Here is a 25,646-nt window from a genome sequence, read left to right as displayed (position 1 = left end):
ATTTTTCTTCCAACAGATGAAAATTAGGCTGAAGGAGGCTAAGGTTCCTTGTCCAAAGTAAGGTCCGTAGCTGACGATTATTAGTGTCAGAACAGGATCCAGGCCTTCACATTCTTTCTCCTAATTCTCCGCTTTCAAGGAGTCTGCCGTATACACTGTTGCTGAGGTTTCGTTAGAATTCTGGATATGGAGATAAGAGGCCACTTTTTCAGGCAATTTAAATGTTACTGCTTCAGCTTCCTAATTATGATGGAAAGCAGAGAAGCCATGAAATAAAAATTAATAAATTTGACACCAAATTTAGAGTGGGTTTATGGCAGAGTCGCCATAAGCAGACACAAACAACTTAGGAACGAGGCAGGGCGGGGATGGGAATGGGCTTGAAAAACATAGAACGAAGGGTTCATCTTAACTGCGTACCTGCAGGAAAAAGATCATCAGTTGGCCAAGAACACGGCAAAGGAAAATGAAAGATGGCTTCCAAGAAATGAAAATACGCTTAAGCTTCCTCATGTGAATATTGCAAATTATACAGTGGCATACCCTTTTTTACCCATCATTTCCCCCCACACCCCTCAGTTCTACCACATGTTGGTGAGCGTGTGAAGGAAGAAAGGCATTACCATATTAAGAGTGTGAAAGGGCGCAGTCTATGGGGGGCATTTGGTAAAGATCTATCAAAATTGAAAAGCACCCTTTGACCCAGCCATCCTGCTAGACATCAGCACTGTGGTTAACCTGCACACACACAGTAAGACTCAGTGATTCACACTTTAAGCAAAAGATTGGAACCGCCTAAAGGTCTTATCAACTGAAAACCAATGTAGTAAATTATGACTGATCTATGGAGTGGAATTCTATGTAGGTATCAAAGTATCAAGTATTCACTGTACAAATACGAAGCAACCTGGAAAATATACATATTTTTATTTTTTTACTGTTTTATTTTTCAGTTACAGTTTACATCCAATATTACTTTATATTAGTTTCAGGTGTGCAGCATAGTGGTTAGACAATCACGCATTTTACTAAGTGTTCCCCCCGATAATCCCCACACCCACCTAGCACCATACACAGTACAGTATTATTGACTATATTCCCTATGCTGTCAAAATACACATATTTTTTAAAGCAAGTACAGAACAGTGTGCAGGATTGTATAGGAGGAAATAGCTGAAACACAGTGTGTATGTGTGTCAATGTGAAGGATACCCAAGAAATACTGGCCAACTGGAGTTGTGAAACTTCGCTGTATAAATCATTTTGCGGTGATCTTCTAAACACAGGACCTATTTTTATAACATACAAAAAAAAAGTAAAAAGCACATCAAGTAAAATTGAATCATTAATCTCTCACTTCGTACCAATGTGTATGATTATGCCACAAGTTCCTGGCATTAAACCTAGTTTAGTCAAAATTTTAGCTTCCAAATATGAAGGTATATTTGTTAAAAATTCGTCTAGCTTGCAGATTCTATGTCTGTCTCATGTTTATATTTCATAGTGCTGTCTAGTGGGTACTCAGTAAGTGTTAAATAATTTAATACCATAGAAATGGAATTGAAAAGTACTCTAGGTGATAGTAGATTAATTAGAGATTCAGGTTCTTCTGTTAGTTCACATGCATGTGGTTAGAACACTGGGGAAAAAGTTTATTTTTCTATTTTCCTATACCTCAGTTTCGCTATCTTTTTTTAAAAGGAGGTGAGGGTTATCTGGAAAGTTCTCTTCTAGCTCCGCTGTTCTGTCTCTGTTAGCAGTTCATAAGATAGCTGTATTCTTCCATTACTACTATTTTATAGATCAGGGGCGCCCCAACTCCGTACACTCACTAGGTTTGTGTATATTTGTGAATTACACATGCCAATCTGTATATCAGCACTAACATTTACCTCTTTTTTCTTCCTATGCACGTGTATGGGAAGAAAAACTGTGTATAGTTTTGGGCATCCCTTGAGCATGTGTGCCCAAATTTAGAGTACGGTGCACTCTCTAGAAAAGCGAAAGCAAACAAAAAGCCTGTCTTCACAGTATGGCAAAGAAGAACATAGTTATTACTCTGCAATGAATATACCTTTGCCAGTCACATAACAAGCAGGAAACAGAAGTTTTTATGACCATGATTTTGGTGCTCTGTGCTGTTTTTTGTTGGTTTTTTTTTTGAGTTGGATACTTGATATATTTCTCTACCAAGGTGCCTCAATTAATATGACTATACTTTCATAGCCTGCCTTAGTTTCTTAAAGAAGTGTACATCAAGTGTTTTTTTAAATCCTCACCCGAGTACATGCTTATTTGAGAGAACCATCCATGTGAGAAACAGATCAGTTGCCTCCTGTACACGCCCCGACCAGGCACCAAGCCCACAACCTTAGGTATTTGTCCTGACGGGGAACTGAATCCACAGCCTTTTTGAGGGGTGCACAGGACAACACTCCAACCCAATGGGCCATCCGGCCAGGGCACATGATACTCTGAGGACACAGAAGGACGAATCCTGGAGCTGTTGGAGGAAGAGAAGGCATTGCCGCTGTATCTGGGCTCTGCTAACTTGAAAAACAAAATGAGGTCCATGAGGGCACATCAAACAGTAAACGATGTAAACATTTCCAAAAACCAGTTAAGATCTGATATGAAAATACTGCTTTGGATCTCTGACTTGTCAGATATTAGAGGCCATGATGTACTTTAAATATAATCCTATTCATCAGATCTGTATGTTTTGGCTTTTTAAGTGACTTACTATTTTTAATGAGTAATCTTTTAAGCTAGTTCAGAGTTTTTGTCAGTTTCCTTTCTATAGAAACTCATTCGGTGGAGCTGGGACTGCTTGCCTAGGAAGAATTCAGTGAGAACGTGACAGCTGTTAAAATGTGTAACGGGTGAAATCGCTCTGGTTTTCTTGAATGGCAAATGAGTCCGTTGTGTGAGAGGCAAGGAGGGATTGGGAAAATGCTGCTGAAGTCTGGATGCTGCTGCCGTTTACCAACTACAGCAAGTCTCAGTGCATTTTCCGCCTTACTGATGGGATCAGATCTGTGTGTTTGGGTAAAGCTTAGGAACAATGTCCAACCAGCCTAACCAGTTAAATAGAAAAGGAGCTGACGCACAGCAAGCCACTTAGTTCATGAACATAAGGTTCACGTCTACAGATGTGACTGACTCCCAGGAAGACTCGGGGTTACCTGTGCACTGCTTGTCAGGTGGACCCTAAATGTAAAGGTTTCCATCAGGGAGCCAGTAGACAGGCACAAGGGAAGAGCAGGGACTGGATTGTAGTTCCAGCCCAGCGACTGCAGCCTCAGGCGTAACTCCCCAGGACTCGTTTATCATCACGAGGACACGTGCGCTAACCTTGCTTGCTTGTTACGAAATGTGAATGAATAATACATGTGAATATTCCTAGCACATAGTAGGCATTCAACACAGGTTAAGTCCATTTGGTCTTCAAGTGGCTCTCTGATCCTTGGTAGGCCAAAGGACAAGTTCAAAGGGATGAACCCTGCCACGCTCAGTTCTGCATGCTGATGATGAAATCTGTATATGCAGAGATTTTTTTATCCAGTGGTATCTGAGTGACTGACCTCTGGAGTTCATGGCTTACATCTATCTGTATTACATGCAGTTCAGTAAGGAGGCAGGAGCTAACAACAACACAACAAAAAACCTCTTGTACTTTCGGGGCAATAAATGCATTTTAGAAGTCCCAACAATAAAACTACTAAATTTTCTTTTACAAGGTTGATAATCTCTTTGAACAGTAAAACTGAAATGCTTTACACTTCTTTCTTCCAGCGTGCTACAAATGAAAACGGACGAGAAACTGAATTCGTCTGATGGGAATGCAGCAAGCTGTCCCCTGAGCCCCATTAAGATGTGCCTTAATCGTCCCGCCGGATGGAATCTGAGTTTGACAGCAGCGTCTCTGGCAAGCTGCACGGTTCATAACCAAAATCTCCAAAGTGAAGAGAAATAGATTGCAGTTCTCCTTGCACTATCCTTCTTTTGTACGTCGACATTCTTTTTTCTGAACAATAAGCATTTATCAACTGACCTTGAAATTTCTAGTCCTGTGATTTGTCTTTATATAAAATCATTAGCATTAATCACTTTGATTCTTTGTATGTTTTTTACATGTTTTACATCAGACCATTGTGGAATTTTTGCAGTACAGATGGATTTTGATGTTTCTCCTTCTAATGGTATTTTATCGATTTTTTTATGCCCTAAGTTTAAATATATAACTGTCCCGTTTTATTTCTGTGCTCAAAGTTTTAATATATAATGGATTATGTGACTTAGAAGGCTAGTGTTGTAAAGGTTTGTGATGATGACCTGACCCATGAACAGCTGTGCAACAGGTGGATACCAACTACCTCGAAGTAAATTGGCGAAAGGCAAAGGTATCTCTTAGAAGTCTATCTTTTTCGAAGTTATATATGTATAGAGAAATTGATCATAGCTTATCATCACGTAGCATGTTTGCATCCATCGGAGAATTTGAGCTGACCAGTTTTCTTTCTCTGTGATTTTACCCCTCTGGACCCCGCGGGCTGTAGGAACAGCGGCACCACTGCATGTTGACCGTTCAGCAAATACGTGCCTCTCACAGACAAGAGTGCTGTTGGGTTTCTGTAAGTTACCAGTTTGGAATGAAACATGGTAAATGGATTTACATCTATTGATTTTATTGTATTTTAGCCATTTATTTTAAAGTGTAAAGGGATGATTTTTTTTTTCACCAGGTTATTCCTTACTTTTAACTCGAATAGTGCAAAAGCACAGCTTCAGCAATGGCTTATGTGATTGTGTCTAAAACTTGAATAGTAAGAATACTAAAGGTTTGGTGCTTAATTTATTTTTTCCCAGCCAGACAAAGAAAGCTTTGATAAGGTGTCCGTGTAAATATACAAGGACATGGCTCCTTCCCTTGGGATAGCCTGGCTACGAGGTAAATGGTGTTTAGTTCGTGGACACTGTAAGTCCTCATTTCTCTTCCCCCACCCCCAAATATTTCTAAAGCAGGAATTTAACAAAAGACTTACGTCAAGAATCAGAAGCACAGGAAAAGACAGAGAGCCAACAGAATGAAAATCATCTATTTTTCATTGTTTTGTATCACCACCGTATCTGCCTTGTCCTTTTTCTTAAGCATTCTTACTTTGTTACTTCCAGACTCCTTTTGTATTTCCGAGTTTTATAAAGCACATGTGTATGTATGTAATATAACAGTTTGGTTCTAAAAAGCACAACAATCTTAACTTTAGTCCCAACTTAGAACATCACTTTAAGTAATTGGCCTCTGGTAAATAAAGCACAATTATTAAAACAGATCCAATGTTAGGGCATTTCTGTGCTGAGTAGTAAAGAGAAAAGGTAACTATCAGATGGATGAGGAAAGGTGTTTCGGTGGGTGTTGCAGAAGGAAAGGGGACTGATGTCATACACTGCATGTCTTAAGTCGGGCAAGCGCCAGTTCCAGAAGGTAGACGAAACCGACACTGAAGAAACAGTACCCGTAAATTAGTATATTGAGGACTTCCTGTCATATCATTTTCCCACTAGTACTTTTTTCATCCACAATACTCTGTCATGCCAAACTCAGAAAACAAGTCCATGACTAGCACGTACATAAGAGCATCTCCCCGGGCCAGGAAACACCATGGCACCAAGCAAACTAGGGCTCTCGTGTGCAGGTGTTTTAGGAAGAGAGACTGTCCATTCAGGTAGCAGTATCCATGTTTTTAGTGTCAGGAACAAAAGAAAATTATCAAAACGAGAACTGTTTAACTGGAACGCTGGGCACTCTGGTTCATCATACTGGTTCTTCTCCCCAGAAGTGAACTCATTTCCAACAAGTTTGTGGTACTTCCTTTGCCCTTGAGGTGTCGCTCTTTGAATGTGCTCTGACACTAGAAATGTGTTCATCTGTACTGGATCTGCCCCACCTAAGTCATAAGCTTCTCAACTGTAAACCAGTAGCTGTACTTCAAAGTTGCCCGTAATGCCACAATCTCACACAGGGGTGCTCGCAGGCATCATCTGGAAACCCTGTTTGGAAAGCAGATCCCTAGGCCCACCTTAGCTTCTGATTCAATCCCTGGGACTGATGCAGGCGGGGTGTGGGGCCCGTGGCTAGTCACCGCCCTGACACTTCGGCACAGGCCAGGAGATGTGGGGCCATCCCACAGCAGACAGTCCCACCAGACATCAGGCAGAATGCTTCTAATTTGGACACAAGGGTAAGTTTATTAAAGCAAAGAACTGAAAATAAAGTACATTTGTAAAAGGAATCCACTTCCATCGTCTCTTCTCCTAATTTACTTCATTGAGAAATTGCTCAAGGTTAAGTTTACTTTTCGTTAGCGCTGCTGTTTTGGCTCGTCTTGGTAATCTCATCCTCATTTCTGATTCTGGCTGTGGAACTTCGTGATCACTAAACAGATGTCGAAAATACACCAATTTAAATACAAGCTTTAAAACCAGTTTATTTATAAATAAAACTTTTTGTTTCTGACTCTCATTCTATCAGTGTGTAATTGATACCCTAATTCCACTAAGCTTAAAACTAAAATCTCAACCGAAACCAAAAACCCTGACAGCTATCCAGCATGGAAAATGTAGCTAATTTTTTTTATATCCCTGTAAAACCTAGTATTATACAGAAGGAAAAAAAAACCCAAACTTTTGTAATGAAGCTTATAATTAAACAGACCATAACGACCTCCCAAAAGTTTTTTGGAGAAGAAATGAGGAAAAAAACTAAGTTCTCTTGATTTAGGCAATAAATTCCTAAAACACTATAAATGTCGTATTTCCCCAAAAGATTTTTAAATAAGTCAAAACTTAGTCTAAAAATATACACACAGTTTTTCCAATGAATAAACGAATGTAAGTCAGCTGCAATTTTCAGACTCCAATAGTGGCTAATTGGCAGAAACCAAATATAAACACCATACCACACATACATCCAAATTATAGACAGAATTAGTCTATTCTAAATGTAGACAGCCCAAACTTAAATCTCAAGGATTGTCGATTCAAGATGAGAGCAGTCAAATATACGTGATCACGTCCCTAGAATACGTGGAAGTGAAAAATGAAAGAACACATTAAAGGTGGCAACCCAGGAGCAAAGGCCATGCCAACTGACGGGAAAAGCAAATAAGCCATGGAGGTCAAATGCTCTGGATAGCGGAAGGCAGCACGTAGCCATCACTGACTGTCCTGCACACAGACTGGGTCTCCCTGCCGCAGTACAACACACTGGAATGTCCGTCTACTTCTAGACGACAAAGAACGAGACCTGCGCGTGCTCTACCAGCGCGAGGCGTACCTTTCAGAGTCGGCCTCAGAGGTCCGTCGTCTCCTGGTACTCCTGGCAGAAGCTGTCACTTTCCTTCGCCCTTAAAGAGAGTTTATCAAAATTACCACCTGCTTATTGTTATTCTATTTCTGGAATACCTGCATCCTTTATTTTCCCTCTTCAACACATTTCCTCCGAAGTTCCCATCCACCTTGATACCAACTATCGATAACACAAAGAAAAGGAACTTAAGGAACATTAAAATTGTATTAATTTCTATTGTAAGCTCTGATAATAGGCAAGGGAAAATATGGGAAGTAAGTTACGCAGAGGCCAATTTTAGTTTAACGTAATTGGAGGAGAAAAGCATGTGAGACACATGCTGTATAAAGAAAGGGCCTCAACTATGGTTACAGCACAGTGCACAGAGAAGAAGCTAATGACAGAGTAGAAAGGTGGGTATGTGAAGCCCATAAACAGGTCCTAAAGAAACAGAATTTAAATCAGGTAAAAGCTTCTTGTAAAATACTCAACCATACATACATGGCAAATTTAAATTGTTCTAAAACATTTCAGTATAAAAATTAAGGCCTTTATATGTTGAGAGTTGGAAAAATTCTACTTGCTAGAGATTTATAAGGTTAAGAAGACAAAGCTTGGCCTGGGTTGCTCCCCATCTATGATAACACAGAATCTATTTTTAAAGTTGGAGCTCTGAAGAAAAAAGTGGTGTTCGAATGGGATAGTATCTGACTAAAAGCAGCCTTGTCAAAACCACACTGCTCAGCGTGATCATTTCATTGAAATCTGTAAACCTCATTCATGTGGGACTTGGGTGGTTTTTCCCTCACACCTTACGTATTTGCTTTTAAACTTCTAATGTAATTATCTCCAAGAACATATCCAACAATATGGGACTAATTTGGGACATCCAGCAATTAGCATTGAAATAACTAGCAAGCTACAAAACCATATTATGGCCAGATTCCACTTAGAAAAATATTAAATCTGCATAGAAAAAGTCCTCAAAAAAAAAACATTTTTCAAGAATTAAAATAATGGCTGGCTCATGGGATATTATTAGTGTTCTTTATATTGGTATGCTTGGATGTTATTTCTGTAATAAGCATGCACTACTTTTGTAATAAGATAATAAAACAATTTTAAAAAACTTGAATTATAGGTTTTTTTCCAAGTGATCCCCTAACAGTCAACATTTGCATTATTCCAACAAATTCCCTTATTGTTGGATATCCCCTGGGAAATAAATTATATTGGGGTAATATGAGATAAGATGGGGAAAAGGAAAACAGAAGCACAGAAAAATACCAGGCAGACAAAAGGGACAAAACTGCTTACAACACAAATTACTGATAATATAAAACCACTGATCATTTGCTAATAAAAATCAGCTTAATCCAAATAATCCTTTGCAACATGATCTTCTGCATATTTCAAACAAAAGTACTTAGAGCAACACTGATACTGGTTTTTTTTGTTTTGTTTTTAAAGATTTTATTCATCCATTTTTAGGGAGGGAAGGGAATGTGGGGGGGAGAGAGAGAGAGAGAGAGAGAGAGAAACATCAATGTGCGGTTGCTGGGGGTTATGGCCTGCAACCCAGGAATGTACCCTGGCTGGGAACCGAACCTGGGACACTTTGGTTCACAGCCCGAGCTCAATCCACTGAGCTACGCCAGCCAGCGCTCAGATACTGTTTTTTAAGATACAAAAGCAAATCCTAATTATCAGCTGAAAGAATTAAAAAGTGCCCAAGACATTTGCCCCCAATGAGACAAAGACAGGAAACTCGCAGAGTAAGCAGTTCACTAGAAAACAAAACTGAAGTTGAACTAACACAACTAGGCAATCCGTGTACTCTACCTCTGTCCGTCTTCCGCTGAGTGGACTTGGGTGCACGGGTTGCTTTCACGGCCTTGAGAGGGGTCATGTACACCTCTTTACTCTTTCCTGTTAAAGGAAGTAATGCAGCAATGTAAAAAAGGTAGCCTCACGTAATATTTTAGGTGATCTTACCAAGTCAGTTTTTCATAAGTTTTTCAGAAATGACAACCAGCCCCACGAGAAGCTATTCAGAGATTATCATAAATCGGTGCTCAAAAAAATGCGAGTAGTGTCAAGTAAGCAAGCAAAACTCCCAAGGAGAAAGGATGTCACCTGGTGAGAAATGTACACACAACAAAACTATAAAAGCAGAGTGTTTATTCTATTAAGAATAATAGAATCTAAGTCTATTAAGAATAAGAATCGAATAGAATAAGTCTATTAAGAATAAACACTTAGCAGTTATGCACTTTCCCAAGGGGATTAGTTAGAAAAATTTCCCTTTCATTTCTGAAGTCCAACCACGTGTTCTAGGAGCAACAGTGCATCTTGGCATAGAAGGAAGAGAAGGTGGTGCGTGTTCGGGTTCGTGGGCCGTTACCATCTCCGTTCTCACAGGCAGTCGCCGTGGCGCTGGCATCCGGCGCTGCCGCAGCCTGGTCACCATGGTCACCGTGGTCTGTCTGTCCTTTTTCTAGCTGGATCTTGATTTTCTCCAAAGCTCTCAGGCATACCCTGTCTTTTACTTGCTATGATAGAAAACATGAACATTTTTTTAAATGCAGCATTTTCTAATTTCAAAAAAGACAGATGCTGATAAGTAATTTTACAACATTTTAAAATTCTACTAAACTTATGAAGGAATTATTTGCTTCCAGTGAGCAAAGGCACAGTGTGTATAGTTTAATACAACCATGGAAATTCTACTTGGAAAACATGCATACATAATAGGAGTAACTGGAAAGTACTTTACCTCCAGAATCTCATCCAACAGGACCAAAAGATCTTTAGCAAGACTGCTACTGAGTTCTAAAGAACTCAAGGCTTTTGTGTAGATGCGAATTTCGGGAGAACACGGGCATGTTAAGATCTCATTGCAAATTTTCATAGCCAAGTTGTCATGAACTGTTAAGGCCTAGAAAACCAAGAGAAAAACCCTTGTAAATTGAAAATGGTATAATTAAAATATAGTCCTGCACACCTAACACCAAACAGTTGCAACTAATTATCTTGCCATCATCCCAAATGCAAAATGTCTCAAACGAAATTTAACATACTCCTCCCAAAATAGCTCTTCTTAAAGTTTTTGTACTGGATGCTGTGGCACAGGGCCCAGATCCACCCCTTTAACTACACTGAAGCATTTACCCTCCGGCTGCTATGAGTTTCAGAGGATAACGGTTCTCAGGGGCAAAACCGACAAGCTGAAGGCAGGAGGCCCTGCCCAAGGTCAAACCTCCTCCCCAAGGGGCAGTCCATGTCCAGTGACTGGTAGGCATGTGGTGTAACTGCCAGCTCTGTCTCAACTCTGGGTAACTCGAAAGACTACCGCAGCTGTGGATCCCCTGTGGGATCGCCTGGGCCTTCAGGTTTCATTGCAGCCCAGCTCCTTCCTCTGCCCACCCTACCCTCCTCACTCTTCCAAGACACCGATCATGAACGTGCTCCCCAATGAAACGGCGCCAACATCTTCTCTGAGATCTCATCGCCTGCACTTAGATTCCTCCTTATCACGGGCTCCTCCGTCTCCCCTGCCTCTCCAAGCTCTTTCTTCCCAGCTTCTGTGCCCATAGGTTTTTTTCTCTCACAATTTCTACTATTCCTTCCTTTCGATTTTCTATTATTCTTTTTCTACAAATTTTTATGTCCTAATTGTACATTTTTAACTGTTCTCTTTATTAATATTCTCTATTCCTCTTAGCAATTCAGCTCAATAATGACACCACCAAATTAATGTGTCTAATAAGTAACTTTCATCCCCTTAACCCTTTCATTATACGCTCTGCAGTCACTCGCTGCTACTAAGGCTGGCTCCACATCCCCTCCCCTCATGTTCTAACAGGCCCCACTCGGGATTCTCAGCCAGAAAGGTACTCCCATAGTTCACAAACACGCACAACCAACTACATTAACCACCCTTACTAAAAGTCCTCTTCTCTCTACCCAAGCCACTCCCCGAACCCCAACATGGCCTAGCTGGATGCTACTCGGTTAGTACAAACTAGTAATGCCATATTCCTCACCCCTACCCCATAAACCCTGCCCTCTCCTCAAGTCCTAAAGCACTTAGGAACTATATCACTGACCTTTACCATATTTTGCCTAATATATTTTATAATCTTTCCAGTGTGTAATGTAGCGACCTGAATGAAGTATACCAGCATAAAATATCGAGTAAAACAGGAAATCAATACAGTTGACTATGGAACAACACAGGGGGTTAGGGTTGGTTCCCAGCGCAGTCAAAAATCTGAGTAATTTTGACTGCCCAATAACAGAGTTACCTCTCAGTTGCCATGGGGGAGTTGCTCCAGGACCCCCTGCAAGTCAAAACCCACAGGTGCGCAAGTCCCTTACATAAAATGGCACAGAAAAGGCAGAGTCAGCCCCCACATTCACGAATTCCACTGCAAGAATTAAAAGTAACATTTTTGATCTACAGTCAGTTAAAACCATGGCTGCAACCTCAGGCTATGGAGAACTGACTATAAACTTACTGGAAAGAATCTGTGTGTATGTGGGCCATGCAGTCCATAGCCATGGCGTTGAAGGGTCAACTGTATTTCAAATATTAAAGAATTAAAACCCGGACTTCCGGCAAGATGGAGGAATAGGTGGACGCACCGTACCTCCTCGCACAACTAAGATTAGAACAACAATTTACAGCTAGAATAACACTCAGAACTGACAGAGGATTTATCCAAATGGAAGTCAGACAGCCAAGAAGTTGAAGTAGACCCGTTCAGTTCATCCAGACCGGTAGGAGAGGACAGCCGGGCTGGCGCGGGTCGGCGGCGCGCGGAGGTCGGGGGAAATTTGGCGCGAAATCGGCGCGACAGCCATCCAGGGCGCAAGAACGCAGCAGGGAACCCTGAGTACGCAAGCTGCGGCTGGGGGACCCAGTGAGGCAACGGTTGTGGTCCAGGGCAGAGCTCGCAGCCCAGGGTCCCAGAGAAGGGACTGAGATCCCAGGAGAACGGAACTACCGCCATTGTTTCCTCCCGTCCCCACTCCCGCCCCCGCCCCCACATATAACATCACAATCTAGCGACTGGGGTACCCAGCCCCGGTGAACACCTAAGGCTCCGCCCCTCACCGTAACAAGAGCGACCAGACCAAAAAAAAAAAAAAAAGAGAGAGAGCGATGGCTCAAATAGAAGAACAGATCAGTGCCCCAGAACTCATCCTTTTGAGCGACCAAGAAATAGCTAACCTATCAGATGCACAGTTCAAAACACTGGTGATCAGAAAGCTCATAGAATTGGTTGATTTTGGGCACAAATTAGATGAAAAGATGCAGGTTACCATAAAAGAGATGCAGGAAGATATGCGGAGGAGAGCCAATAGTTAAAGGAAGGAATCTGAGTCTCAAAACAATACAGTGGACCAGAAGGAAGATAGAATCAACCAAGCAGGAGAGCATGATGAAATAAGAATTCAAAAAAACGAGGAGAAGCTTAGGAGCCTCCAGGACATCTTTAAATGTTCCAACATCCGAATTATAGGAGTACCAGAAGAGGAAGGGGAAAAGCAACAAATTGAGCACATATTTGAACACATGCTGGTTTCTCAAAAGAAACCTTACAGGCAAGAAGGGGCTGGAAAGAAGTATTCCAAGTCATGAAAGACAAGGACCTACATCCCAGATTGCTCTATCCAGCAAAGCTCTCATTTAGAATGGAAGGGCAGATAAAGTGCTTCTCAGATAAGGTCAAGTTAAAGGAGTTCATCATCACCAAGCCCTTATTTTATGAAATGCTAAAGGGACTTATCTAAGAAAAGAAGATAAAGAAAAAACATGTATAGTAAAAGGACAGCAAACTCACAATTATTAACAACCACACCTAAAGCAAAACCAAAAGACACTAAGCAAACAACTAGAACAGGAACAGAACCACAGAAATGGAGGGCACATGGAGGGTTAGCAGTAGGGGGGTGGGAGGAGGAGAGAGGGGAAAAGGTATAGAGAATAAGTAGCATAGAATGTAGGTTGAGAATAGATAGGAGGAGGGCAAGAATAGTATGGGAAATGTAGAAGCTAAAGAACTCATAAGTATGACGCATGGACATGAACTAAAGGGGGGGGAATGTGGGTGGGAGAGGGAGTACAGGGTGGAGGGGAGAAAAGGGGGGAAGGGGACAACTGTAATAGCATAATCAATAAAATATATTTAAGAAAGAAGGAAAGAAAGAGAGAGAGAGAGAGAGAGAAAGAAAGAAAAAGAAAGAAAGAAAAAGAGAAAGAAAGAAAAAGAGAAAGAAAGAAAGAAAAGAAAAAAGAATGGAAGGAAGAAAGAAAGAAAGAAAGAAAGAAAACCCCAGATTCAACTTAATTTGTGGGACAGTTTTAGGTTAACTTATCTTCTTTGAATTAAAAGCAAATAAGCCTAAGGCAAGGTTCATTCTCTGAATTCTCCTTCCTCCGATCAGAAAGACACCGGTAAGCCAAAATTAGAAGAGAGCGAGGGTGGTTAATCTTGGTAACTTTTCAGTAGCAAATATGCTAGCATTAATGACTTCTATCTCCACATTTCCCAAAGTATCTTCTTTTTCTTACTTTGTGTTATGCACTACCACATACGCCGGAAATCTCAAGATCAAAATGTAGCTTCTCTCTACTTCAAGAAATCTGAGGGCTTATTTTACAAAACAAAACAAAACAGGGACCTACATCCTAAGCTTTCATCCTTACAATCCATAAGCTGACACACTCACCCACCTGATAATCCTGGGACTTCTTGGCCTGAGGATTTAACCCACTGGGTCTTGTCAGATCCACAAGCAACTCGGTAACATTCGTGATATCCACTTCCGCTAAAGGAGAGGATGCAGGGGCGTTGGCCAGTGTTTGCAGAGTTGGGAAGAAGGCTTCTTCAAAACATTCTTGATTAGTCCTACAGAAAGACAATTTGAAAGTACACTGGCAAAGAAAAAGCTTATGATTCTTCAAAATATATATATTATGTATAAAAGTCACCCCATCGAGACATAGTACATTTCCATCAAGGAAAGAGCCAAATAATTCAGGTAGATAAAATCTAGGTAAGCCCACGCCCTGGCTGGTGTAGCTCAGGGGATTGAGCGCGGGCTGCAAACCAAAGTATCGCAGGTTCCATTCCCAGTCAGGGCACAGGCCTGGGTTACGGGCCAGGTCCCCAGTGGGGGCCACATGAGAGGCAACCACACGATGTTTCTCTCTTTCTCCCTCTCCACCTCTCTAAAAATAAATATAATCTTTAAAAAAAAAATCCAGGTAAGCCCTTCTCAGTTCATCCCTTACCGCTGAAGGATAAGGACAAACGACAAAACGACACTACCGACAGCACTCTCGGGGAGTGTGAATGTAACCTCAAGGAAGAGTTCCGTGTACTAACTCGGCCAGACACGCACCTGCTGGCGTACGCGAACACGGGGAAGAACACGCCCAGGCAGTGCCGCAGGCGCACGTCCTCCTCCGTCACCGGGTTGTACCACAGCAGCACGAGGCGGGACAGCACCCGGCTGCTCACCAGCAGCCCGGAGAACATCAGCTTGGCCAGTCCCTCCGCGGCTCCGGTCCTCAGTTCAGACACCTAATAAAAATGGCTTTCGTTAAAAGAAATTTTTATTTGTATTTCCTTTGTAAGCCTTAAAATGTAGCTTGTCCTACAATAATATTATTATACAAAGTATCCAAAAATCATTCATGTTATTATGAACTCGTTAAAGGCACAAAAGATTCTGTTTCCTCTTGTAGGCTCTGGCTATGTGACCAGTTATTAGTCTAGCTATTAAAACTTCGATTCCCTTAAACATTTTTAGAGGAACCAAAAGGCCCTTTGAATGTTGTCAAACCAAGAGTCAGTAAGTATTAAATGCTTATCATAATGCTAACATAGTAGAGAAACAAACACCCTTAGTAAAAGCCCCTGCCATCAAAGGAAGGTACCCACTGAATAGGCAAATGATCCCCATTTTACAGGTGAGGACACAGTATAACAACCCAAAATTTTAAAAGTCAATCTCTGCCTTTTGATTGGAGAGTTTAATCCGCTTATATTAAAGACGTCACTGACATGAGCTGACACTGACTGAACTGCAGGGAGAACCAGCTCTACAAATGTAACCGAAGACTTCAATCAATGCTCCGCCTAACGTAACAGGCAGACCTGGGCAACTGGTAGCGAGACAGAGAACTGAACACTATACGTCAACGAGACCTGCCAAGTACACAGACACTCCACCCAACGACAGCAGAGCACACATTCTTCTCGAGTACACACGGAACACTCAGAGAGAAACCTATGTAACCCAAAACAAGTGCCCATAACTTTGTAAAGAATGAAACTGTAACCTTCAATCACAGTGGAATACATCTGGAAAGCAGTAAGAGAACTGTAAAATTCACAAATATGTGTAAGTTAAATCATACAGTCTTCTTACACACGAGCAGGTCAGAGAAATCAAAAAGGAAGGTAAAATGTACTTAGAGATACATAACAATAAAAACACAACAAACCAAAACTTACTAGGTACAGCAACAGCAGTGATCCAAGGGATATATAAAGTGATAAATGCCTGCATTAAAAAAACTGAATCAACACCCTAACTTTACACCTTAAGGAACTAAAAAAAAAAACAAAAAAAAAAACAGAGCAAACTAAACTGAAAGGAGGAGGAAAGGAGAAAGAAATTAATGATAACAAAACAAGTAAACAAAGTAAAAATAGGGAAATTATAAAGAAAAGTCAATGAAAACAAGAGTTCTTTGAAAAGATGAACACAATTGACAAACCTTCAGCTAAACTGACAAAACAGAGAGACGACGCAAATAAATAAAGCTCAAAAGGGAAGCGGGGACATTACAACTGGCCTTACAGAAATAAAAAGATTGTAAGAGAATACGATGAACAACTAGACACCAACAAAGTAGATGATGGAGATGAGATGGACAATTTCCTGGAAACACAAAAATTACCAAGCTCTTCAAGAACAAATATAAAATCTGAACAAACCTTAACAGTAAACATATTGAATAAGTAATCAGAAGCCTCCCCAAAATTAAAGTCCAACACCAGATGTATTCACTGGCAAATTCTAACAAATATTTAAAGAATTAGATTGAGTGTGGGCTGGGAACCAAAGTGTCCCAGGTTTGATTCCCAGCCAGGGTACATTCCTGGGTTGCAGGCCATAACCCCCAGCAACCGCACATTGATGTTTCTCTCCCTCTCTCTCCCTCCCTCTCCCTCTCTCCCTCCCTCCCTCTCCCCCTCTCTCTCTCTCTCTCTCCCCCCCTTCCCTCTCTAAAAATAAATAAATAAAATCTTTAAAAAAAAAAAAAGAATTAACCCATCTTTCTCCATCTCCCAGTAAACAGAAAGAGGAAGCAATTCCTGATTCAGTTCATCAGTACTTGCCCTGACACCAAAGCCGAACAAAGGCAACGCTACCAACCCACTTCCCTTATGTAACAACCCAACAGAATGCTAGCAAAGTGAATCCAACAATGTATGAGATTACAGATCATAACCAAATGGGATTTATCCCTAGAATGTAAAGGCAGTTCAACATAAGAAAACTAAGCAATGTAATGTATCACAAATCAATAAAACAAATAAATATATGATCATTTAAATTCATACAGAAAAAGCATTTTACAAAATTAAACATGCTTTCATGATTAAAAAAAATACTGAGAAGAACAGAAACAAACTTCATCAAATTGATGAATGACATTTTTGAAGACTCCACCATCATACTCAATGGTTAAAGACTAAAAATTGTCCCCTAGAGTAAGAAATAAGACAAGGGTGGCTGTGCCCTGGCTGGTGTGGCTCAGTGGATTGAGTGTCGGCCTGTAAACCAAAGGGTCACTGGTTCGATTCCCAGTCAGGGCACATGCCTGGGTTTCAGGCCATGGCCCCCCCAAGGGAGGCACACACGAGAGGCAGCCACACATTGATGTTTCTCTCCTGCTCTTTCTCCGTCTCTTCCCCACTGTCTAAAAATAAAATAAATAAAAACTTAAAAAAAAAAAAGACAAGGGTGCCTGTTTAACCACCACTGTTCAACACTGTGCTGGAAGTTTCAGCCAGAGCAATTAGGCAAGAAAAATAAATAAAATACATCCAAATTGGAAAGATGGAATTTTTCTTTCCATGGATGGCCCTTGAAGACGAGCTAAGGGAAAGAAAGACACAGTCACACACTGTGCAGTTCCATTTACATGAAATAGCCAGAACAGTTGATTCCGTAGACACAAAATGCAGACTGGCGGCCGTCTAGGGCTGGCAGGAGAGGAAACAGAGAGCAACCGCTTACTGGTTAGCTTTCCTTTTGGGGCAACGGAAGTGTTTTTAAAAACCAGAGGCAGTGCTTGCACCCCGTTGTGATTGTACTAAGTTCCAATACATGGTTCCCTTCACAACTGTTAGTGCACATTATGTCACTTTACCTCAGTTAAAAAAATATATATGAAAACTTTTAACTTAATGTTTATATATGTTAGAAGATGTAGTTCAAGAGTACCGTAAGAAAAGAGAAGCAATCCCATTCCCTATCTTAAGACTTCCAGCCACCCAATGTAAAATTGTTTTATTTCTTAAGACTCATGCGGGGAAAATATTTTAAGTCATCAATCACAAAGACAGAGAAAGAAATGAAAAAATGATAGCATCCCTTTCCAAGAATCATTTCATTTTTGTTTGCACTTCGATTCTCTGAACATGCAGTCTGACAGGGAAAAATGAGGTATACGGAAAGTGAAAGTAATTAGGATACTGAAAAGGTAAAATTTTTAAATGTTGGCCAAGCTTCAGCTCGAGCCTAAAAAGTAAAGAACATCAACGCGCATGCTGAAAATGGCATGCAGGACAGCAGGGCTGAGACGGCGTCTTACCTCGCTGTCTAAGAAGTCGGACAGGAGCTTCAGAACATTCTTGGCTGTAGCAGTCACTTCCTCAGCTTCCCTGGACTCCTGCTCGTCACCAGCGTTTACCTCTGCGCCGTCGCTCTGAGTGGCTCTGGCTTGTTTGGTGGTAAACGGCTCAATCCCAAATGTCATCAGCTGGTCGAAGATTGCCTTCAAAGCGCTGATTTTGAGCGTCACGTCATCAATCTGCAAGACCTGACTCGAAACGCCCCCAACAAAGAGAGCAAATTCAGTAACCTCCTCACCACTGTGCTGCATAACATTATTTTCTCAGTCTAATTTCGTAACAGTATCAAGCCTACATAAAATTAACTTTTTAAAATAATTAAAATTTCCATTGTTTAGTTATTATTTATGTTTATTTGCACTGTAACATTTAGAGTTATAGTTCCTTCAGAAAAAGTACATCTTCAGTCAAAAACTAGTGGGAAACTCGTATCAGGCTGAAATATTATATGTTCCTTCTATTGAAAAGACTAAACGCGGTCTGCGGCCACACCCACCCCGCCCCCAACACGCCCGGTCTCCTCTAAAACAGTGAACACGGCGGACGTCTCGCCCCGGGAGCAGCTGCCTTGCTCGGGCATACTCCGTTTGACTCCAATAAAGTCATAAACATTTTCTACAAAAGTAACAAATACATAAACCAATAAAATAAAAAAGTATGTTCAACTATGATTTCATTGTTAATCTTTTAAAGGTTTAGAAAAGCTGGTCAATTATATTGAAATTATTTTTGAGCTATCTATCAAGACAAAAAAATTATTCTAGCCAATAAAAAGCATTAATTAGAAAATCAATAATCTTCTAGGTTATCGAGTTTCATTAAGGATACATTTTTCTTTTATTAGCTCAATATTTGGATTTCATTAACAGTGAATTCAGTTTTCAATGGACTGGACTGGACCCCTTTATAAAAGGGGGTGAACCGGAAGGCCCAGCAATTTGTCCGAGTCTATCCTGATAGAAGAAAACCAAATGCCTACACCCCAAACTTCAAAACCGTGAAAAACTAGAGCTGATTGTTTCTACTACAAAGGGAGGTACTGTATTCTTTTATGCTCTTAAGTTTTGGTGAGTGATAAACTACTCAACTATATAGTTTTACCTTTAGAATTAATAAAATTTCACACATAACTTTTTTTACTTCATTTGAATCTATCATTCACAACATTTTTACTTTAAAAAATGTACATACATATTTTATTCAGGCAAAATGAATAGCGAGTCACTGAAAAAAAGTCTAGAGGTGAAACTTGTTTAAACTAAAAACAAGAGGACAGCGGAAAAGAAGGGGTAAACCCTGACTCCGTGACAAGGGGCTCTCTGGCCACCCGATATAAAAGAGGGCGCAGCTGCGGAGTGGTGGAGGAGACGCAGGCGGCCACCTCCCACAGCGGCCTGCTCCGGGGCCTCCCTCCAAGGCCACACAGGGGCACTCGGGGTCAAGGCCCCCGCGGCTCTGTCCCTCGAGGGTGGCAGGGGTGGCGGGGGTGGCGTGGAGCGGAGTCACCCCAGCGAGCCGCAGGGCACTCGCGAGCACGGACTCACACTGCATTTCTTCCGTCTGAAGTGACCAAGCCGCATGCTACTACTGATGCTATGTCAGCCCAAAGTAAAAGGGTCAGAATTCACGTTTCCTCTTTACGGGTCAAGTGACCTGAAACATCTTTTGAAAGATTTCTATCATACTTCTTTTCTATTTTATAACTGTCTACCTCCAACCTCCTGTCAGAGCTCCAGCCTGACCTCAAAAACTCACAATGTTTCGGCAGCATTCATAATGGGATATAGGGCATCTTAATGAACGTTTTACCTCATGTTTAGAGCCAAAAGGAACTACTTGGTAGATCAGACATAAACGAACCTTTCACTATCAAAGGTTCTAGTAAGATTTTTCTTCCTCCTAAAAAAAAAAAAAAAAAAGGAAAGAAAAAAAAAAAGGCAACCTCTCTGCGGGGTATCTACCCGAAAAACTTGAAAATGTTTCTCTCTAAAGAGATACACGCACCCCTCTGTTCACTGCAGCACTACCCAGAGTGGCCACGACGTGCAAACAACCCGCGTGTCCTCCAACAGAGCACTGAACACAGAACACGTGGTCCACACACACGGTGAACCACTACTCCGCCATCAGAGGAGATGAAACGCTGCCATTCGCAGCAACACGGACGGGTCTTGAGAATATCATGCTTAAGCCAAGTCAGAAAGAAAAAGTCAAGAATGGTACGACTTCACTCACATGTGGGATACAAAACTGAAAGCAACGAATGAACAAGAAAAACAAACAAACGAACAAAAACCCACAGACACAACGGTGACTAGGGTTTGCAGAGGGAAGACGGCGGAGGGGCAGTGAAGGGTGCAGGGGTCAAATACACGGGGAGGGGGACTGGGCTCTGGGCGGTGGGCACACAATGCAATATGCAGACGATGTATTTGTATCGGAACTGTACCTCTGAAACCTGTATAATTTTATTAACCAATGTCACCTCAATAAATGTAATTTTTTTTAATATTAAAAAAAAAAAAGAAAGAAAAGTAATGACCAGGGTCACTCCAGCACTTCAAGACTCCAAAACAAGAAAGCCAGGAAATTGAAGTAAAAAATGTCCTGGTTCTAATTTCTTAGCAAAACCTCATTGAAAATGTAGGATTTTATTTCCTAGGCATCTAAAAGCCAATACATTTAACAACAATAAACAAAACTCCATTAAGAATTACTAGCAGGACCACTGATACCTACTGTACTATACATTGTTTATTTTTCACTATGTTTCTTCTTCTAAAATGGAAGCTATCTTATTTTTTTCTAAACCTAGATAATGCTGAGCATATAATATGCACTCAGTAAGTATTTACTATATGATGAATTTTACAAGTACCTTAAACAGCCCTGGCTGGTATGGCTCAGAGGACTGAATCCCAGCATGCAAACCAAAAGGTCGCTGGTTCGATTCCCTGCCAGAGCACATGCCCGGGTGGCGGGCCAGGTTCCCAGTGGAGGGTGCATGAGTGGCAGCCACACACTGATGTTTCTCTCCCTCTCTTTCTCCCTCCCTTCTCCTCTCTCTAAAAATAAATAAATAAAGTCTTTTTTAAAAAAGAATTTTAAAAAGAACTTAAATAAGTGATATTTCATCCCTTTTCTACACAAGTGTTTGAATAAGAAAGAAATCAAAACCTAAAAACTGAATCTCTAAAAGTCATCCATGATCGTCATCATCTTCAATAAGCTCCGGAATAGATTCAATTTTGAGTACTACTAGCATTATCACCACAGACTCTGAGTATTTTAGGAAAAACAATCAAGATTTTGTCACGAGCTATCTTACCTGCAACAGCAATACAAAGTGTTTACTTGCAAAATTCCGATTCTGTAGTCCGCAGCACCCCAAGCATAAAATAGCCAGATTTCTTACTACAGGATGCACACTTATTATTCCAGGAAGAATCTGAAACGAATCAGAAATTATAACACTTTTTACAGGGACAAGAAATTTACAACAGGATATTAAAAACATGGTCAAAATAATTTCTGTATGATGATACAGATCTACATTTCCGTACTGTCTACTGACTCAAAGAAGCCCGTTTTCAGCTGAAAGGGTAAATATTAAATTGCCAAAACAGAAGACTACAGCCAGAGTGAAGGAGTCTGATCATGAGACACCTCCCCTCACTGACACTTCCTCAGGGGCTTCCCGACGCTCACAGGTCAGAGACGAAACTCTTTCAATGCGACACAGTGCATGTCTCGCTGTGCCCTCTCTCCCAGAATCATCCCACGTCAGGCTGCCCCCGCTCTCTGCCGATCCAGCCGGTCTGACTGCGATGGCTCCCAGTCAGTGCTGCCCACTGGAAATGCAGTGCAAGCCACTTATGTCTTTTTTTTTTTTAAGATTTTATTCATTTATTTTTAGACAGAGAGGAAGAGGAGAAAGAGGAGAGAAATATCAATGTGTGGTTGCCTCTTGCACACCCCCTACTGGGGACCTGACCTGCAACCCAGGCATGTGCCCTGACTGGGAATTGAACCGGTGACCCTTTGGTTTGCAGCTCAAGCTCAATCCACTGAGCGACACCAGCCAGGCCACTTACATCCTTTTTAATTTTCTAGGAGCCACATTAAAGTAAAAGCATGTAAAACTAATCTTAGTATGTTTTATTTACCTAATATAACCCAAATGTCATCATGAATCATGTACTCAATATTTAAACACTAAGATAATTTACAATCTGTGGTTTGTACTAAGTCTTCAAAACCCAGTGTATTTTCACACTTCCAGCACATCTCAGTTTGGCCGAGTTTCTCACAGGTCCATGTGGCTAGTGCCTACTGTACTGGAGAGCAGGTCTAGAACATTCTTTCCTCCTTCACGTAGTTAATGTCTACTCAAATATCAGATCACGGTCCCTGTCCATGAACATATCAAAGTCCACTACTGTAAGCTCACACATGATCACACAGCTCTCACTCACAGCAACTGTCAGTGGCAACAGTGTCCGCTTCTCACCTGGCTGCTGCCTCCCCCGCCTGACCAGAAGGTCCGGGAGCGCAGTCTCTACCTATTTTGTGTGCCAGGTATGCACCATCCCTAGTATTTAGTATACAGTAGACGGACAATCAATATCTGTTCAATTCATTTCTGATTTTTCCTTAAAGAATACTAATTTCATAAAAACATTTTAACTCTTTTACCCAAATATCTTCCTCATGTACATCCCTCTATATACACTCTCTTTCGATCTTCAAACACAGGTACTTTTTATACACCTAACATCACTGTGACCATTCAATTCTGTGGAGTCTTCCCTCAACGCTGTAAGTTTTCCCACTAAAATGGAGATTAGCTATCAAGAGTTACTTCAGCAAAAAGTCTTTTAAACATACGGTAATAACCAAACTCCTCTCACATTGCTCACAATGTGTCTGTTCATACTCTTACTATATAGCAAGATTCCAGCACTTAAATATCCCCGAGTTATTTCCTAACTACTCAAAGAATAGAGCGAGTCAGCATCGCTTCCAGCATAATTTTTTTCAAAAATTTTAAAGGAATAACTATCTACCACGTCCTTTATATGTATTATCTTAATGTAATCCTCACAATATGATTGCAGCCACTGAGGTTTTTTTACCATTTATATTTTTCAGACATTTAAAAGAGTCATCTTTTCATTCTTTTGGACCCAAAGAATGCATTCCTTATAAAATGAGGAAGGAGCGCACTAACTAACATAAGCTTCAAAGGCTACCCACATACCAGAGATTCCACGATGCCATTCACGGTTGCGCTGAGCCCCGTCGAGGTGGAAATGTGCTTCAGCAGTTCGTAACACAAGATAAGACACTTCTGTAGTGTCTCGGCATCGTCCTAAAATGACACACAACATAGTCAGCATCAGTAAGGACACCTTCCGCCCACTCCTTAAATGTGTGCCTTCGAAGAGGTTTTTTTTATTATATGTTTTCCACTGCCATTTACCAGCCCCCCCCAGACCCCCTTGCTTTTCCTAGGCACAGAGCCCTCTGACAGTCCCCGGGCCATCATCGCACCCAGCCGGCACCGCCGTGCGCCGTGTGTGTGTGAGCCGGCCCGGCGGTGGCCTGAGTTTCAGATTCTTACACACAGCTGCCGGCAGACGCTTCCTCCTCCGCCTTCCACAGGCTTCCCGAACCCCAGGTGCCCAGAAGGGGCCAACTCACCATCACCCAGTCCCTCCTCCTCCTCGAGTGCCAGCTCCGTAACATCCCTGTCATCTACCCAGCCGCCCAAGCCAAAACACCAGCACACGTTCCTGACTCGCTCTTCTCCCTCTTACGAGTCCCTAAATACTTCTCCAGCCCACCACTTCTTTCTGGGTCCCCCCATCGCCTCATTCGGACTGCAACCGCTGCAAGCCCACATTACCCTGCAGTCCACGTCCGGAACGACGGGGACCTTCCTAAGACATGAAACTCATCCGTCCCACCACTTCACCCCTTCAGTGCTCCGCCACGATCCTTGGGTAGCACGCAGTTTTAATTACTGCTTATGCAAGGCCTTGGGTGCACTGACCCCTAATTCCCATCCCCAAATTTCTCTTATCTCTCCCCCTTGGTTCTCTAGACACGTGGACCTCAAGTTTTTTAACACAAGATGCTCTTTCACTTCTGAGCCTTCACACACATCGCCCCGTCTGCCTACAACACCCCCCCACGACTCACTGCAGAGACGACACAGGGAGAACTAAAAGCGCAAATCTAAAGCCCCCTGCCTGGGTTCGAGTTCTGCCTCCACCGTTTACCATCCGTGTGGCTTTGGACGAGTGACCTGCCCTCTGCAGTGTGAGGACAACAGTGCCAATGTCGTGAAGGTCATCATGAGAATCAGATGCATTCACACTTGTGAAGTGCTTACAGCGGTGACTACCAGAGAAAAAGCATCCTGCTCATATTATTTTTATTCAAATCACAAGTGAAAACATTCTTTCCTCTGGGGAAGCCCACAGCACATCTTGGGTTAGACAGGTGCGAGGGAAAACCACTGCACTATGCATGAAACCCCCGTACGCCCCTGACCACAGCATGCATTACGCTATGCTGTAATTGTTCTGTAATTAGAATCCTGAATTAGGAAAAATGAGCGCATAAATCATTGCAGCAAGTCAAGTTACACCGATGATATTAATCATGGTAGGCTACTTTTGTTAATGTTTTCCTAACTTAGACCTACATTTTATATGGTTTTTCAGTTTGTGACACAATATATTTTTTCATTTTAAATTTGCTCCTCAAATTGAAGAGCCTATAATGAACCACAGACTTTGTCAAACAAAAGAAACAAGTTACTAGCTATGAAAACAAAATGCAGCACAGTCACTGGGAAGGTGAGGGTGTCTGCGGCTAAGAGTTCCGGGACATAACTTACAGAACGCTCTCCCCTAGCCAGCACGGCCTCCTGAGAATACACTAATTGGCACTTCCCAAAGCAAAAGCACAATAATAAATGATGTTCACTGCAAAAGGTAAGATCCTAAAAGACCTCCTGAATTAAGTTAATATCACAGAGCACAGCAATTGAGAGCATTCTATCTTATGTTAAAATAAGACCAGTTTGTCCAATACTACTAAGTTGAAAAAAGCTGCTGAAACTTAGCTTTAAATGTTGCTAGATACACAAGTTTACTATTTCACTGAAAACCAAGCTACTTAGCTTTTCCTAAAAACAGAAGTACAGTCACACACCAGGTAAGGCTGGGTCGGCGATGGGCCATGCGTTCTCCCCAGGGGTCCCATCAGACTGTAGTGGGCTACAAGCCAAGTTTGTCCAGGACGTGGAGAGAAAAGGCTGGAGCTGACTAGGTGCTGAGTTTACG

At 41.6% G+C, this 25,646-nt stretch overlaps 2 protein-coding genes across 15 annotated transcripts in view; one reads left to right on the top strand and one right to left on the bottom strand.

Annotated features, from left to right (window-relative positions):
• The window catches only part of LCORL (ligand dependent nuclear receptor corepressor like), a 127,571-nt gene extending 120,274 nt beyond the window's left edge, over nt 1-7,297 (top strand). For 11 of the 14 annotated variants that reach the window (XM_036019053.1, XM_036019101.1, XM_036019064.1 and 8 more), the window contains one exon: nt 3,796-3,930. Coding sequence is in view for 3 of the 14 variants with exons in the window: in XM_028505729.2 (XP_028361530.1) it covers nt 3,796-3,976 (181 nt within the window). In the remaining 11 variants the exon portion in view is untranslated. Of the gene's footprint in view, nt 1-3,795 lie in introns of all 14 variants that reach the window. The other 3 variants (XM_028505729.2, XM_028505730.2, XM_028505725.2) reach the window with 2 other exon arrangements.
• Nucleotides 6,227-25,646, bottom strand: part of NCAPG (non-SMC condensin I complex subunit G) — a 34,616-nt gene continuing 15,196 nt past the window's right edge. The window contains exons 12-21 of the mRNA XM_028505733.2: nt 23,552-23,662; nt 21,620-21,739; nt 18,252-18,479; nt 14,762-14,943; nt 14,091-14,265; nt 10,125-10,286; nt 9,753-9,900; nt 9,191-9,277; nt 7,337-7,406; nt 6,227-6,436 (exon numbers count right to left, since the gene is read on the bottom strand). Of these exons, the coding sequence (XP_028361534.1) occupies nt 6,316-6,436; nt 7,337-7,406; nt 9,191-9,277; nt 9,753-9,900; nt 10,125-10,286; nt 14,091-14,265; nt 14,762-14,943; nt 18,252-18,479; nt 21,620-21,739; nt 23,552-23,662 (1,404 nt within the window). The 3' untranslated portion in view covers nt 6,227-6,315. The remainder of the gene's footprint in view (nt 6,437-7,336; nt 7,407-9,190; nt 9,278-9,752; nt 9,901-10,124; nt 10,287-14,090; nt 14,266-14,761; nt 14,944-18,251; nt 18,480-21,619; nt 21,740-23,551; nt 23,663-25,646) is intronic.

The sequence above is a fragment of the Phyllostomus discolor genome, chromosome 1 (assembly GCF_004126475.2).
Source record: "Phyllostomus discolor isolate MPI-MPIP mPhyDis1 chromosome 1, mPhyDis1.pri.v3, whole genome shotgun sequence".
Lineage (NCBI taxonomy): Eukaryota > Metazoa > Chordata > Mammalia > Chiroptera > Phyllostomidae > Phyllostomus > Phyllostomus discolor.
This window is presented reverse-complemented; position numbering and strand designations above follow the sequence as displayed.